The sequence below is a fragment of the Stylophora pistillata genome, chromosome 10 (genome assembly GCF_964205215.1).
Source record: "Stylophora pistillata chromosome 10, jaStyPist1.2, whole genome shotgun sequence".
NCBI lineage: Eukaryota > Metazoa > Cnidaria > Anthozoa > Scleractinia > Pocilloporidae > Stylophora > Stylophora pistillata.
This window is the reverse complement of record NC_142528.1, coordinates 8,888,095-8,905,248: the sequence shown is the minus strand read 5'-3', so window position 1 is coordinate 8,905,248 and position 17,154 is coordinate 8,888,095. Positions and strand designations below refer to the sequence as shown.

The window sequence follows — 17,154 nt, the reverse complement described above, 5'->3', positions numbered from 1 at the left end:
ACTGAAGCTCAACCTTCAAGACATTCTCTGTTCAGTATCAAGAGGAGGTCAACTTACGAGAGACGTGACAGTAGCATAGGTGTGCAGCAAATCCAGACATGAGCGGAACATGGTACGTCCCTGATGAAGTAAGCCTGACAGTTCTGTTTCAAGCTGCTCGCACTGCACAATGAAACGACAACAACAAATTAAAAGGTCATGTCACCAAAAAAATAAAGGATGCAATGTTATCGGCACGGCACCTGAGTAAAAAAGATGTAAAGTACAGGACTTCTGGGCAAAAACATAGAAAGTGAACGGAGCTTTTACGCGCATTATTGTAATCTTTACCTGGCTGACAATGTGGCCTTGTCCTGCACCCTGAAGGAAATTGATCGCTGGAGCAAAGCTTGGAAGACCTGATCATTGACAGTAAGCGAGGAAATTAGTTATTTTGCAACAGCCGTCTCTAACAAGACTTTGAACGTGTAGACAAGAATACCTTCACTCAGTTATTTTCAGCAAATCGTTCTTAAGGGAAAACGGACTAACCGGACGGTAACGCATTGTAATGTCAAATCAACCGCTAGCGTTACAAGTATTTTTTTCCTTACCTAGATCAAGGGGCTGTAAAACCTCACCAACAAGAGCCGCAAGCTTTGGGCCATGAACAGTCCCCATTGCAGCCTGAAACAAAAAAAGTTGTAAGAGCAATTTAAAAGACTCAAGCATCGTCTGACTTAAATTTAAAAGATTGAAGGAAAGCCATTTTGCGTACCTTTGTCACTCCGCAAATCTAAATAAATCGAGCAAAACTGCTTAAATCATAAAAACAATCCGACACAAATTGGAGTCAATCTCTTAGTTTTTTCATCCCCTGATACAAACGAAATATTTCTAACCTTGTGCTGAACCTGCCATTGTTGACATTCTGCAAGTTTTTCATTGATGCTTTGCAGAACTGCATCATGGTCGGCCTGCAGTTTCCTCTTTTCATCGAATCTTTAAGAAAGAAAACGTAACCATGCATTGTTTAAAAATGGTGCTGTAATTACCTCAAGAAGACGGAAGGAAACAAAGACCTTCGTAGGTTGGGCAATTTTCAAGTGAGTGGCTTAGGTAATTCGGGATCGAACGGGTCCGCTTGCTTCGTTTCGCATTTTGGTTGGTCTTGAAAACTAGCATGACCGTCTCGACCAATCAGAGGGAAAACTTGAAGCAATCGCGACTTGGTCATGCGCGTTTTCCCACGCTTTACGCAGTTTAACTTTTTCCACTTTAATTTCTCACTGGGTACTGAGCTAATTACCTCTATTTCTGACTGACCGTTGTAATTTCTTTGGTTTTAGTTTACGAAATTCAAAGGACATCATACATACATACATACATACATACATACATACATACATACATACATACATACATACATACATACATACATACATACATGCATGCATGCATGCATGCATGCATGCATGCATGCATACATACATACATACTTTATTACTACTTCCCCAAAGAGGATTTTCAGAGGCAATGACATTAGAGTCCACTTACTTGGCCTGTACCATGTGTAAGGGATGTTGAGGATTACTAATGGCCGCTTGTAGAGTTTCCTGCTGATCTTTAAGTTCTTCAGTGGCCACGTCCAGAGATTTCGACTGTTTCAGTGACGCCAAGTAAGTGTCCAGTTGTTCATCCAGCTTAGTCATGCCAGACTGCAATTCATCCCTAATTCATTCAAGATTAAAACCACCTGTTAGAAATAAGTATTTACAAGGTACCCAAGAAAAACCTGTTTTAAGGGAGTGCTTTAAAGTATGATAAAAAAAAAAATCGGCTTTTTATCCAGATGCTCAAAGTATACAAACCACCCAAGATAGGTTACGCTTCATATTATAATTGGAAAAATTCCATTTTGGTTTCCTTCGCAGTCGCCAATAAGAAAGGTGAAACACGAACAATTCTCTGATCAGCGGCTATGGGAATATCGTGAGACGACTCCAAATAACAACTACACGAAAGGCTCTGTCTGTGCCGGTCAAAATATGAATCAAACATGGGCTCTGTCCATTTAGCAAGAAGATTATAAGTTCATTGTGGACATAAAGTTATTCAACCTCTAGGAAAGTCACATTTAATTTGGGTCCTTACTTGTTGTTTGTCCAAGTGACTTTCATCTCCGCCACACGTGAAGAAAACAAGCTCTGTGTAACATCTCTTTCCATCTCCTTCTTGTTCATTTTGTTGTCAGTGACACCCGGAGCACCCCCTCCGTAGAATGCACTGGCAAAAGCAGTGTCATTGGCTGTGGTCCAGTCTACCAGAGGATCGTATACAAAAGCTTCCAATAAAGTGAGCAGCGTTTCACGACCCTGCTTCAGAATCTTCAAAACCTCTTCACAAGAAAGACGGAAAACTCCCTGAGGAAAAAAAAATCAAGGCAGTTTTAAAGAAGCTGGGCCATGATACGTTGAGTCCCTTTCTTAAACCAAAAAGGTACGAGAGTGATCAGATTTGTACAGATACCAGACAGCTACCTTGAAAAATCTAAGCAACACCTTTTGAGATGAGAATGTCGTAACATAGCTCCTTTAACAAAAAAAACATTTTCATTCGCAGATCGGCACACTGTGCCTGTTTATTTACGATGTCTTCTAGCGTAAGCTGAGAATTGCTAAACGTTTGTTTCTTTTTTGAATTTCGAAAATCCCATCGAAATGATAATTTATTAACTTGTATTACGCAATTATCAATACCAAATTTTCAAGGGCACAATAAAATTTTCAACTGTTGTTCTCAAAAAACTGACTAAATTGAATTAAAGTTGTTAACTGCAGAACAAGAAAATCACATTATACGAAAAACAACTTGTGCCACATAAGTTCCTCATGCCCAGTGATCAGTCCTATAAACATGAAAAACATACCCACATACACGACTTACTACTTTTTTTCCACGCAAAAACAAATACCTCCACTCCTGTTACTCCCAAAGCAGTCTCTAAGTTTGGTGTCATTCTAAATGGAACTTTCTCGGGAACTCTTAGTCCTTTGCCTTTCTCAAAGCAAACGTTGTAATCAATGTGAACAACCTAACAAAAAATGAAGCATATGATTTCTCAGCAAGATTTACTGCAAAATAAACACCTTACTCAAATGACGATGTATTAGCGTACCTGAAGAAAATGGAACTTATATTTTTGAAGCTCAGACTACCGGAAAAATGCAACTCCTACTGACTGGCAGAGTGCATCGAAACTTGAAAATGAAACTCCGGTTCACAAATCCACGGTCCTGATCTGCCCATAACACCGTCTCTTCAGATGTTCTTTTGAGCGAAAGACCATCTTCCCAGGGATCCCAGAGCCATTCGCCGGGCTTTCAGAAAGTTCTTTAATCTAGGCCAAGGGTCCACTCCCACCAGTTTTACATTTTACCTTCCTTACAAAAAATTCCCTTGATGTAGGTTTACCTGGTGTGCCCCGCACACTTAGCCAAGTTACACGAGGTTCACATTTTAGACTGAAACATAATGCTATCCTTACTTGCACTGCCAAACCCCCCTCCCCCTCCCCCCCTCACTTCTTCAATGGACTTGTACGCTTTGTGCCTCTTAAAATCGTAATAAAAATTTGGAAAGAGTGACTAAGATATCTCACCTCCCCTGTTGTAAAGTCCACCAGCATGTTATCCAGATGTCTGTCTCCCAGACCGATAATGTAACCAATCATGGACATGACAGCCGTGGACCGAGCATAACTCTGTGTCATCTGCCACCACTCTGCTGCACTGGTGCTGGAACACCACAGTTCTCTGGAAAAGATCCGAAAATGTCTCATAAAATCAGTGATTGAATAAAGAAGTTATGTTGGAATCTGTACATTTTTTTTTTTACCACTTTCCAAAATACTTCCATTCAGGTGCGGGGATCATAATGAGCAGGTACCAACCCCCAAAACCTTCGTAAAAAAAAAAACATGATATGTTTCCCGTTTGCAGTGAGACGCTGGACTTGGACCCCTCCGGCTGAAAAATCTAACCAATACTTCTGCGAAGTTCAAGGCAACTTGAGAACGTTCTACAGAGTTCCAACTTTTCAATCATTCAAATTGAGGGAGAGTTTGACTGCTAATTGTCTGTTACAAATCAGTGGAAGAGGGTGAACCTGAGTGATTTTTTCCAAGTTATTCATACCACTATATCAGAGCAGGAGTAACGATAAGACAGAAGCGACATACTTTGCCAGAAGATCATTGGGAGTTTCCTTCATGAGTTCTTCCAAAACATGTTTCATTACGCTGAGAGGCCACTCTCTTCTGCTGTTCAGGTCTGTGATACCCTGTAAATGAGAAAATATGTGATTCTTATAGCAAGAGCCAACTGAAATAAAACAAACCATTGATAAGTTTTCGTCCTGACTAAGAGACAGCCTTACCTTGTCTTTGAGGGCAGGAGTCATTTTGCTGTAGTATAGTTCACTTGGTTTCATGGGGGGAGGAGGTTGTGGATTCGCACCCTGAAATTTCACAAAAACGCCATAAAATTTCAACTTCGACGCTAATTTGAATGAACAGTAACCAGAAGGTTTCAGTTAATAAGCAAAGACGTTCAAAGTTTTGGATTTATGCTCATCAAACGTCTTCATGCTAGCAATAATTCATGGAGCCAAACTGGATAGCACACTCTATTGCAAGGAGATGATAACGTATATTTTGCTGAGAGGAGAGGGTGGTCGGTTGAGAGGGTGATGTTGGCATGTAATATATAATAATAATAAATACTTTATTTAGCTGTACAAGCACAAGCTAATTGGGGACACTAATCTAATCAACTATTATTTATCAATTAACAATATAAATTCTAAAATCTAAAAAAACTAACATATATATCACGACCTGCAGAGCTCGCAGTAGTCATCATTTATCTAAAGAAAAGCCTCGATGTCCAAAATTCATTACATTAAGAACAAATGCTTTGTACTGCCTTCACATTGAACCTACCTGTGCGGTTTTGATCAATGCTGCGGAAGCACCTTCTCTCTGCTGCCAGCGTTTAAACAACGCAAACACAGGAACAGCTCCATCTACCCACTGAATAAGACCTGACCGCGGCCCAAGAGGAGTGACCGAGTAATGACGAGCACAGAACAGAGGGGAATTGTGGCTGAAGAGAGCAAAGACATGTCATCATAAATATTCACTCTCACGAACCCAGTGGCTCAGTATCGCTGAAGCGTTTCTGTTTCTTCAGCAGAAAGCGACTCGGAATAAATTATCGCTAATCCTCTGGATGAGATGCTAGTCCTTTCTAGGTGCCAGTTGTCAAGCAATAACTGACTTCTGGTATAGCAGAACGACTTAGAGCTACAATGCGGTAGGTTTTACCCATACGACAAAGCGTGGGGATGAAACTTATCTTATCCGCCTTTCAGCTACTTGAAAATAAAAAAGAGATTTCCTCGTTAAAAATTGGATTTGTTTTGTTAATTCTGGTTGAGGATAAGTAAAAGTATTCGAAATCAGTGCATAGGTTTATGCACCGCATTAAATCTACTTAATTTTTCCAGCTAGGAGTATCTGGATGCTGAAAGAGTGGTCCATCAAGGTTGAAAACCTCAAGTGACAGTATCACCGATTTACAATAAATTTCTCACCTGTCAACTCTGGTAAACATGTTGTTGCAGATGGAGAGGAACTGCATGATTCGTTCGTCAAGATGAAGATCTTCAAGTCCTTTAAATAAGTAGGCGTACCTGAATAAAGAGAGAGTGAAGTTATACACACCACTGAATATCGAAGATAAAACTCACACGCACATTTCATTTCGAAATTCTTTACCAAATTTGAATTTGACCTTCATCACCGATGACGAAAGCAAACACTAGGACTTAAAAAAAAATGTAACAAACTCTTTGGACTGACAGTCGTGGGTGTGAGGGGAAAAAATTGCATCATCCATCCTTTGTTTTGAAATCAGGACTCGAGCTACAAGCAAAATATCCTTTTTTTTTCGGGCAATATAGAATACTTGGAAAGTTATCAACATGTGGGTTTTAAAGCAAGGGTTAGAAACCTTGAAAACGAATGAAATTTTGAAAGCGATTTGTTTGCAGCATTTGTCCAAATCTTGCTAATACAGATCGAATCATGCAAACAGAATAAAGCAGATCCGTTTTCTCACCTCTGCCCATCAGATCCAACGAATACCAGCTTCTTGGGTTTGGTTTTAGTGGGGAGGATGTTCACATCTCTTACGACAGAATCGATGGTCACGATCTATTCAAAATTAAAATGTATTAAGATTTAGTTACAGTCATTCAGATATTTTGCTAACGTCCTACATCACCTTCAAAAGGGCAGATAGGATTCTCAGGAACAGACAATCAAGTTAGCTCAACGTTGAACAGCAATAAGGGAGTCATGTTACAAAATTTAGCCCAATGGACCTATGTAACTGCTTAGACTGTAGAGGAACGTAAAGCCCACACACTTAAATGAGGTAAGCCTTAGACGGACAAAACTGGAGATTCAAATGGATTAAAATCTAGTTTTTTGAAACCTGGTCAGCCTAACAGTTTTTGAAAGCTAGTTCATGTTGTTTGTAAAATTAGATGTAACGGTAGCGTTTAGCAGAAGTTTTTATTGGTCTGAAATTGTAATTTCAACATGCAGACGGTAACTGCTTGCCACTACCACGTTTCTGACAAATAATAAGTAAAACTAAATATAATGGACAAAACTGCTGCAACATTTCTTTTACACCCTATTTGACATGAAGTACTGTACCGCGAAAGCTTAGAAACCACTTTCTGTCCTGTTCTACATGTATACAAGCAAAATAATGTTACCTTTCCACTGAAATGTGTCTGGCCTGGCATATATACTGCAGAGCCTTTCATACTGGATAATGTAGGACTGATCTCATCCATATGTAGAGTGTACGCTGAACGCTTTTGTGATCTCGCTTGAAAAGCTTGCAGAAGCTGCAGGTATAAAAAACCAACAAAGACGATTACATGTGCAGTGACTGACTTGAGGGGAAGTTCTCGTTGTATTTTGGTCATGTAAGAAGAGGCGATGCTGAAGGAAAGATTATCTTAGACGGAATGATAAATTGGAAATGAGAAAACAGAACACCAAGGAGGTGACGAGAAAGGGTCCTTGAGGATGCTTTAGACAAGCAATTTACAAAAGCTGGTTGATTAGCGCTGGAAAATGTTTCCGTAAGAAGGTCAAACATGCAACGTCCAATAAAATAAGACATTAGACAGAAGTGACTCGAGCGAATGTCACTTGTCAGCTTCTTGGATAATTCAATGGAGTTGTATAAATGGAGGAACCATCGGTCAGTGAACTCCGCCCATTATTTAACAGAGTTTTGTTGGCTTTTTCTGGTATCCACTCAAGTGAGATGCGGCCTATTTTCAGCAATATCGGCCTTCACCGAAACTTTGGGAAAAGCCCAGCCAACCCTCTTATAAAGCTAAAACAAATAAACATGACCACACAAAGGACTTTGAATAACCTGTTTAAAGGGCTCCCAGCTGGATCTGTGGTCCGCGGGATCAGGTGGATTTTGTAGAGACTCAAGTGCTGATTGAATAGCACTACTGTAACTCATCTGGAACCACTGTTCATGAGGTGTGCCAGGTTCTTGACAAGTTATCTTGTTCAACTGTTCTATTGCAAATACAACCTGGAAGGAACAGGAATTACGTGACCGTTTTGCAATATACTTTCTTGGGATACCCGTCGGCCTTGCAGCAAAACAGAGACAACAAAGAAGACATTTAAAGAGCAAATATAACGCAAAAATTCTTCAGCAACCCTCTCTGATGTCCAAAAAAGAAAAAAAAATGGGTACAAACGTTTCCGTTCCCAAAAGTGAGTTAACGGTCAACAGGCAACTTGAGTTATGAACATTCGAATATGAATTCTGCGATAGCTGAATTTTCATACTGGGACATCAGCAATATATCACATACTTCAGTTCTGAAAAAAAAAAGACAACAACAACACTCACTGGTTTCATGATAGCAATGTGTTTTTCTCTAATCAATGTAGCCTTCTGCTGATTGGTCAGATTCTGGTTACCGCTGACCCGCTTGATCTCATCCTCAAGCTGTTGTTGCCGTCTTGTCACATCATGGTGAGTCTGCATGAGTGAACCATGCCACAGTTCTTCCCAGAGCAGAGTGATTCTACGAAGCTCCATAATAAATCCCTGTAGTTCAGAGACCAGCTGAGGATTGTGTGTCCTGATGGATTCAACAATAGTCTGGTAGCAAGTAGTCAACGCATCGTTCTCTGTCTTGATGCCTTGGGTTTCACTCGTCTGGTTACCTTGATTTTGGCTGTTTTCTGCTGGTACATCGGGGGCGGTGGGCACAAGAAGTGGAAGCAAACCTTAAAATTATAACAACAAAAAAAGACTATTAAAACGTGATTAATAGAGGTCTTAATCAACTCGTGTAGCGCGTAATAGCCCTCAAGGACTTCTGCCGTGCTCATACAAACTGGAATTTGCAGTGTTAAGTTTGTTTTCACCTGTGCCTAACGACGCTGCGAAGGTATAAAGGAGATCAGGGAGGAAGGATTTGGTATAAAACGAATGGACACTTCCTCAGCATCACCTTTCACGTTTTTTATCTGTTACATGAACATCTTAACCATATCAAACACAAACCTCATCTGCACGTAAGTAGTATTACTCCTTAATTCCTTAATCTTTGAATGGTCTCAGCTCCTCGTATTCATTTAAAATATCTTAACAGTATCAATGCATTGTGAGAAGGGTGAGTGGAAAGTTGACATTATCCATATAGAATAATATTTTAGGGCAAACTAACTCTTTGAAAAACTGTCAAATATTTGTGAAATAGGTTGGTGGCTGGCATGACGCGGCGTTTCGTCTCGGCCACGAGATTCATCAGATACTTTTCGAAAATTTCTCGCGAACTCGTCGAGCATCAGTCTCGTTAACTCTTGGGGTGAAAATCGCAAAGAAAATGTAAGGAACTAATAAGGAATGTTTACCTTCGCCTTCTTTTCCCTTGTTCAGCAAGTACTTTGGGAGAGATGTGGAACAACCAACCACTGCAGGATAAACTATCAGGTGTGGTGCATCTTGACCCACACGGCACAGCAACTCAGATACACTCTGCCGCACATAACTCTCTGGGTGGTTCAGTCGTGAGAACAGTTGAGGAGTTATGTCTGTTGTGGGGCCAAAGTCAGAATAATTTTTTTGCCATTAATTTTCAGAATGACAGCATCTTTAGTTACTTGACAAAAGCGACGTGGATTAAGTATAAATCTACTAATGGTCTATCTCAAATGCTTCGATCGGATTCCTTAGCTGTGATTGGTTCTTGTGAGAACCTTTGTGCGTCTGGCGTTAGTTTCTCGACAATCAGTTGAAAAGCGACGTGTAAAAAGAATAACATCCGACGTTTCCAGCCGTTTTCAGATAAGCGCAAAAGCACCCTTAACATGAAGGAAACTACAGAATTAAGTTTATTACCAATTAACATGGAAATGTGTATCAGCTAGAGGGGAGAATTGAAAACAATCAGAGTCTGGGAGTTGAGGGTTTAGGATGGAAAAGGATGACAAGGACTGTAGATTACTCGAGATTCACAAACTACCATGTCGCTCCTTTACTATAATAAGTTTTACCTTTCCAAGGTCTTGTAGGTGTCTTTACCAGTCCGTCCTCCAGTTCGCTACGGAGCTCACCGGCGTGTTTAACAAGGAGACGCAGCAATCTCAAGGTGGCTGTGACGTTACTGTCATCGTCACTGTTCTTGGTCCCGCGTTTAGTTTGGTCTGTATTCTTAACAGCTCCAGAAGACACTTCTAAATCCTACAAGGGCAGGAAACAACTCACTAACATTTACAAACTTAAAACATTAAATGCTTGGCAAACTATTCCCAATGACTTGAAACTGTAGTTTCTTTGGAAAAAAAAAAAACAGGATAGGAAGGTAAATAATGCCTCGCATGAAAATGCAAACATGGGTGGCTTGAGTATTCCCAAGGTTGGCAGGGTGTCCAGCCAGACCCCAGATATAATACTTCCCCCATGTTTGGCATATAAGGTATCCAGCCACGACCCCCCCCCCCCCTTTCTAGCAGCCCTTCAACAATGATTTGTTTTTGTTGAAGTAAAAGAAAGGGGGTGGGGTAGGATGGGAAAACACTTGAAAAGAATTGCAACAGACCACTCAACAATGAAAGACAACCGGTTATAAAAGACTGCGCTGATGTTATTATAGCCACGATATTCCACGGGAGCCTGCACTTGTGACATGGTCTACTCACTGAAAACGCTCGCTAAGTTCCTTGAGCTAAACTTAGTTACACTGTCCTTTAACCTAATAAAATACTGCTCAAATCCATCCCAGAGTCTCGAAAGCGCAACTCATGAAGTCCTTCAAATACCTCACTTCCCATCTTGAGATACATGAAGTATGCCTTGGCAGCAAAATGGTAGTGTTTGAAGAGTCTGTCTCGAACACCTCTCCATACTGACAACAGATTCTCGAGCAGCTGAGGCTGAGCGTCATGCAACCCAGGACAGACGGTCAAAAGCTGCTTCTTGGTGTTTTCCAGTCCGTCGTCATACAGCTACAAAATGTAAAACACACTTAAGCCTAAATCTCTTAAATCAAGGTTCCAATGCCATGAAGAATGTTGCTACAATGCAATGGAGGAGCATTTATCCGCTACTTTATCCTACATTTGACTAAACAGTGACCAACTTGAGTGACCAGGTCGCTTTGCACCAGGTTTGTAATTAGGAATAATTCAATTACAGAGATTACAAAGGTAAAACCAATGAAATCTCATATCAGTTGCGAATTTCATTGGAAATCAACGCGCGTGTGCTTTTGAAACTTTGTAAGCAAATTACGCGTACGATTTTCGCGTGTGCGGTTTTTAGCTTTGAGTTGTTTCTGAGTCGAAATTTTTGGAGGTTGTTGGTGTTTTTACCGTTCTAACCGTTTTTCAAGCGATTAAACGAGCCTGCCTTTTAAAGATGTTTCCCTTTCCACTTCAGAACACAACCCGATAACGGCAACGAGAAAAATAAAAATTGTACAATTGGTTATGTAAAAGCAAAACTAATCAAACAAACAAGACTATACCTGATCCTCTTCACCAATATCTTCTTCCTGGTTGAAGTACGCTGTCACATGAACCTGCCCCAGCACAAGCATAACAGACTCCACCTCTGCCGGACGAGCATTCTGAACGATGAGAAACGAGATTTAATGTTGGCAATCAACCAAATCGCAACACAAGCAGAACTTTGGAAGAAATAGAAGCGGCCCCTACCTGAGGTAGACTCTGCAGGACTGTTTCCTTTTCTTGTGGTAAAAGACCTACATTTCCCATTGAGCTGGAAAAGAATATCACGGAGAACCGAAAATTATTCATTAGTAAGACAGGCAAAATTTTACGAGCTTTCTTCAAAGTTAGGTTATTGCAAGAAAAACCACGCTGGATTTATCGACCCGCTTTTGATTTTGCTATCAACCATCAATCCTTTCAACAACAGATCTTAAAATTCATTACTTAGATATGTCTAACAGGAAAGAAAAGCCCGGCCTTACGGGCAGTTCAATCTAGATTGAGGTGTCAACTGTTCTTTAACCACTCGAATAGACTTGGCAACGACACACCTCAGGAACGCTACGTAAGAAGCTGGTACGACACATCACGACGACAAGTCGCAAATAAAGGTACAAATTGCTTCATGTACATGTAACACGGCAAACTTTTGTAGAAAAAAAAAAAGTTGTCCCGCGATAGAATAATTTCCTCGTGACTCGTTTCGTGAGTAACAGCATATTGTTTTGGAGGCAGGACGCAAAAAGAAGTTTTTCAGAAAAATAAACTAAACAATTACAAACCTGGCTTGTTCCACGGTCTTTCTTCCCCATCGGTAACACCACCCAGCCAAGTTGAACCAAACTTTCCCCAGATCTGGTGCTTGCATAGTGGCCAAGTGCAGAAGCTGGCCACAAACTGATTCTGCATCAGTGATACCATTGGCCACACTGGTGACAGAGCTGGAATTCAAACCATACTCGGATTCTTCTTGCGCGGAGATAAGGGTGCTGTGACTAAGACTCACATAACTTGTCTCTAACTCACACAATGAATTGATTTTTGCCGCTACAGAGAGACCATTTCCGTTAACCTTTGTGACCGCAGTTAAAAGCTTCCGATCATTAAGCAGCCATTTGGCAAGTGTGAGTAGTGATTTTGAGTTCAACGCACCCACATTTGAGTCAATATCTCCCAGGTTTGCATACTGGGAAATGCTCTCGGCAAGAAAATTCACAGCTTCTGAAGGGTGACCTATGGCAAAAGCCAACTTGGAACATTCTCGTTGAATTTCCATCACATCAATTGGTTTGGCAGTTGCAAAAGATGGATCATTTAAGCTGTCCATTAATGGCTCAAGAGACTGTTTCTTTCCGCAGTTTACATCCTGTGAAACCTTTGCTGCATTTCCAAGCAATGAAATTTGTTTCACCAACAGCTTGTAAGCTAGATTAAAGTTGTGATGCTTCCGTGCAAGTTGAGCTGCTCCCATCTGTAATGAAATCAGTTCCGTTCTCAACTGATTTTGATGTTTTCCCATCGTATTGGCTAGGTAATGAAGGTTTCCACAAAATCGTAATGCTCTCATCAGGACACCACAGTCGTGTTGAGTGTGATCAACATTGAAATTACCAATTCCACGTAAAAATGATGGCGAATAATCCTCCTAATAAAGGAATGGAGCAACAAAGAATTTGTCATTATTCTTACTACAATCAACTGGCTGCAAACTAAACATAATAGATAAATTATAATTCAACTGTGGTCTTTCCATAAGGTGGCTCTTTGTCGTCTGTTTTCCGGGTAGAATTGGAGAGACAAGTGCTTTTGCCACCTGGCCATCCCTGCTCAGCAAAGTACAACAAATTACAGACTACGACAGTATGACATTTTCATTCTTATCAACCCCTCCCAAACAACCTTTTGGAAGCATGAGAAGCACTGAGCCAAATTTTTGTACACGACAGACCCATGATAATTATATGTGAATGCCTCTAGGATGACTCACAACACGTGATTGGTGTACTGTAGTTTCTGACCTGCAATGGCAAATTAGCAGCTGTAAGAAGAGAAGACAGTACCTGATGACGAGTGGATTCTATTATATTTTCCATAGCCGTAGCAAACTGTAATTGAGTGATATGAGAGGCAGACACTTCCAGTGGCCAGCCCAATGTTCCAATTTGAAGAACTCCTTCAGAAAGTGAAGTGGCATGGCGGACACACTCTTTTATAGTTTGACTGTAAAGAAAAGAAACGAAAAGAAAAGAAATGACATTGATGTACATTCCAATTGACAGTCGCGAAACCAAAATCAAAGTAAAGACTGGTTTTAGTTCATATCTGACCAGTTGAAGCAATCTTAGTGTGCAGTCCTAATCACGTTTGACACTCTAAAAAACAAATACCCCCGAAAACTAATGTAACTTACTCTTCCAAATTACTTACATGATTTTTTCATCTTTTGAATTGTTTTCCTTTGTCTTTGCTTTCAAATTTCCAGAGGTGAAAAAGAGCGTCTGTGCCTGGATTAAGGAGAGTTCAGCCGTCTGCACAATTTTGTCTGGTGCCCACGCGGGACTGAATGTTGTGTCTGGGTGATTAAGTTTTGCAGACCAAGCAGACTTGTTTAGATTCTCAGTCAGAGAGTTAAGTGCTGCTCCAGGGACCAATCGCAGGTGGTTTCGCACTGATATGAAGTCACATTCCTCAAATTTGCTCAAAGCCCTACCAAATCACGCATTGATAAGTCAATTAAGAATACCCCACTAACCCTAGCCCTACTATGACATCACTGTTCTCCAAAAGCAATATTTGTTAAAAGTGCCTCTAATTCTTAGAAGTATTTTGATAGGTAACAATCCTGATCAGTCCTGGCTCCCAGGCTTCTGCTGAGGAACACCAAATTCCTCCAAAAGAATAGCCCCTTACTCAAACAACTCGGTGACAACCATACTTCATTAACAATACTCTGGGTGAATCTTCCAGGAGAAAAAGCGTAGCAAATCAAAATTGTCAGAAGCAATACTTACTTGACATAATTAGTGTCAACATTTGCCATTAATGAATGCTGGATGTCAGAGTCTGTGCAGTGTTTCCTGAGGTTACTGACATATTTCTGCCATTCTGAAACCTCACTCCAAGATGATAACTTCATATAGCAGTCTGCAACCTAAAGAAAAGATAACAACTCTCTGTCAAATCCTTAACATGAATTATTTGAATTTGTAACTTTTTAAAGACAGTTTCTTGGATATAAGCAGCCATACCTCATCAACAAGGAATGTTGTCACAATGCTAGGTGTGGAAGCTTCAGATGTCTTTCTTTCTTCTTGTTGGCCTTTCTCTGTTCCTTTAGACACACCTTCCACTGCTACTTTGTATTCTTTTGCAGAGCACTCATACCTAAAAATGTAAGGTGACATTAGGACCCAATTTTAGGGAAGGGGGGTGGGGATTAATCAGTTGTGTTCCACCACTTCTCTAAGAGACAGTAACAACTATATAATAGCAGCAAATCCAGGACAAAGAGAAAACAGCAGATTTGTATGCACACTACAAAACTACTTACAGCACAGAATGGGATATATTTTATAGCACCACAAAGCATCTAATGTTTTGGAGTGCCCTTCATGTGTAACATTGAAAGTAAAGCTCTAAGCTTTAAAATTCCTGGAAGATTAAACAGGAAATTACAGCTAAATGGAAAGCACCCCTGATGTTGCCCACCATTCATGTGTTCAAGATAAAAACTTGCATAAACAAAAGACTAGCTACATTTCTGAGTGTTCCACCCTCATTTCAATCATTCCTTTCTTCACTTACCATCCCTTAGCCTTTGTTACTGTGCCATTCATCCAAGAATATTTCTGACCAGAAACTTGCTCACACCAGGCCATTAAACCAGAGATAGCATGTGCACTCTTTAACTCACACAAGGCTTGGGCTGTCAGTGACACAGCTTTGTCAAAGTCTTCACCCTATATTGAAGTAATATTTCAGTTGGATCAACCATCATGACAGAGATGTCTGTAAGAAACTCATCGATATACATTAGTCACATTGTGGTTTCTGCATGCTCTATTCCTAGTGACTAAGCTGCCTAAGGTTACAGATCTGCAATCTCCATTTAAAATGCACACAAAGAGGACTTTGTGTACCCAGCAAAAGCACTTCACAAAGGGACCCTAGCCTGATTTAACCCACCCCTCTTATTTTGGACTTTTCTTTTGATAGTCACCTACATGTACATGGAATTAACGCTAAATAAAAGCATGGCACCTTAGTGTTTCCTGCTGCCTTCATTTCTTGCAATGTTTGAAATCCATGCCAAACAGTTACTGCAGGACAGCCACACAAAGTACCAATGGTCATCACTCCTTTTCTCACTCTGGTAAGCCACTCCATACAAGTGCTTCGGTTTGTGCGGAAAAATATCCGAACAGACTGAAATAGAAATGTTTTCATCAATATCTACAACTAAGCAGAGGATTCACATCTAACAGGCCACTCCATAAGCCTAGGAGTGCTTCGATTTGAGCAGAGAAATATCCAAACAGACTGAATAAGAAATTTTCAATCGATATCTAGAACTTAGCAGAGGATCCACATATAACATAGCTAAATTCCTAGCCAATCCCAGCCTTAAAAATGAAAAACAGAGCTTCCATTTTCACGTACCTTGGGTGGTGAAGGCAGACCCACAACACAGCCTTCATAGCCATTGTACATGAGTTTTTCTAGGTTCTCTACAAACTGTAGTAGTAGAACAGACTGGAGGTGGTTGGTGTATGATTTTGGACAAGCAACTATAAAAGCAAAGTAAAAAAGGTAAATCAAAGAAAAAAGTTTGATGACATCAAACAGGACTCGAGACTAACTTTTCAACTTACTAGCCACGTGGCTAGTGACGTCTTAGATTTTACAACAATTTCAGTTTATTTACTAGCCAAACTGGCTAGTGGAAATTGAAAACCCCTAGCCAAAACTGAATTTCTACTAGTCTGAGGCTAGTGGGCTACCATTGGTGTCAAGCCCTGCATCAAAGCAACATTTAACTTATGGGAAAAAATTGAGTAAAACTTAAGGTGAAGATAAAAAAGCCTATGACTAGATTAAGATTACCAGTATGTTTCGAATATTTGACTATCCCATATCCTGTTAATTCCAGTGGTTTGTATCCCTATAATTCCATGTTGATATCCAGGAATCTCTGTCTTAAATACTCCATTTCCCAGGGCTCAAAATTAATGGTAACCCATTAACCAAAGGTTAGTAATATTTTCAAACTTTGGTTACTAAAAATGTGTCCAACTAACCCGACATGGTTAGTAAAATTTTCTAACATATTTAAACACTGGTAGACCTCAGGACAAAGAGCTTATAGACCTGCCTCTCAGATGAATATTTAGAATACTCAATTTGTTTAATCAACTTAAACTTTTTTTAGAGAATGTGCTGCAGATGTACTGTTCTTGATTAATCATGGTAAATGAGAGGGAAATAAAATAGGTGCATAATTGTCAACATTTTGAAGGTCACCATGCAATTTCAACTACTCTTTAATTTCTCCTTGTCGTCATCGTCAAAATGTTTAATATTTGAGATATCATAACTTGTGAGCTTGGATACCAAACTTGATAATTTGGTTAGTAAAAAAGATGTCTACTAACCTGAAGGGTTAGTGATCCAAAAATTAAATTCAAGCTCTGTTTCCTGTTCATGTGTTTCTCACATATATTGTAGCCCCATAATTTTTTACCCAAATATCTCATATCCCGATAACCCTTTAGACAGCCTCATCCAGATAATAAATACATAACATCTAAACCTGTTTCATTCCCTTCCTCTTCCTTGGACCCCGGCTCTTCATGCTTTACTTTGTTCTTCTCCTCTTGTTCTCCTCTAGCATCCAGTTCAAACATCTGTAAAGCACCTAAAAAGAAAATCAGTTTTAGAAATTATATCTCTCAAGCTCTGACTCTTCATTTTTCTCTAAGACCAACAAAGAAAGTCGTGAATAAAGTATCTATTTCTTAAAAACCAGGAAAGCACCACTC

At 40.0% G+C, this 17,154-nt stretch overlaps 1 protein-coding gene across 1 annotated transcript in view; it reads right to left on the bottom strand.

The window, feature by feature from the left end:
• LOC111340144 (serine/threonine-protein kinase SMG1) overlaps positions 1–17,154 on the bottom strand; it is a 47,137-nt gene that overhangs the window by 16,491 nt on the left and 13,492 nt on the right. Inside the window, exons 26-55 of the mRNA XM_088736808.1 lie at positions 16,926–17,030; positions 15,776–15,903; positions 15,377–15,541; positions 14,921–15,075; positions 14,365–14,500; positions 14,128–14,267; positions 13,544–13,822; positions 13,177–13,336; positions 11,899–12,761; positions 11,321–11,384; positions 11,131–11,232; positions 10,424–10,609; positions 9,659–9,845; positions 9,017–9,196; positions 8,004–8,386; positions 7,506–7,676; positions 6,829–6,963; positions 6,162–6,256; positions 5,635–5,733; positions 4,982–5,144; positions 4,417–4,497; positions 4,220–4,320; positions 3,641–3,794; positions 2,954–3,073; positions 2,134–2,402; positions 1,537–1,710; positions 882–981; positions 594–666; positions 331–398; positions 58–162 (exon numbers count right to left, since the gene is read on the bottom strand). Coding sequence (XP_088592934.1) covers positions 58–162; positions 331–398; positions 594–666; positions 882–981; positions 1,537–1,710; positions 2,134–2,402; positions 2,954–3,073; positions 3,641–3,794; positions 4,220–4,320; positions 4,417–4,497; positions 4,982–5,144; positions 5,635–5,733; positions 6,162–6,256; positions 6,829–6,963; positions 7,506–7,676; positions 8,004–8,386; positions 9,017–9,196; positions 9,659–9,845; positions 10,424–10,609; positions 11,131–11,232; positions 11,321–11,384; positions 11,899–12,761; positions 13,177–13,336; positions 13,544–13,822; positions 14,128–14,267; positions 14,365–14,500; positions 14,921–15,075; positions 15,377–15,541; positions 15,776–15,903; positions 16,926–17,030 — 5,141 coding nt within the window. The remainder of the gene's footprint in view (positions 1–57; positions 163–330; positions 399–593; positions 667–881; positions 982–1,536; positions 1,711–2,133; positions 2,403–2,953; positions 3,074–3,640; positions 3,795–4,219; positions 4,321–4,416; positions 4,498–4,981; positions 5,145–5,634; positions 5,734–6,161; positions 6,257–6,828; positions 6,964–7,505; positions 7,677–8,003; positions 8,387–9,016; positions 9,197–9,658; positions 9,846–10,423; positions 10,610–11,130; positions 11,233–11,320; positions 11,385–11,898; positions 12,762–13,176; positions 13,337–13,543; positions 13,823–14,127; positions 14,268–14,364; positions 14,501–14,920; positions 15,076–15,376; positions 15,542–15,775; positions 15,904–16,925; positions 17,031–17,154) is intronic.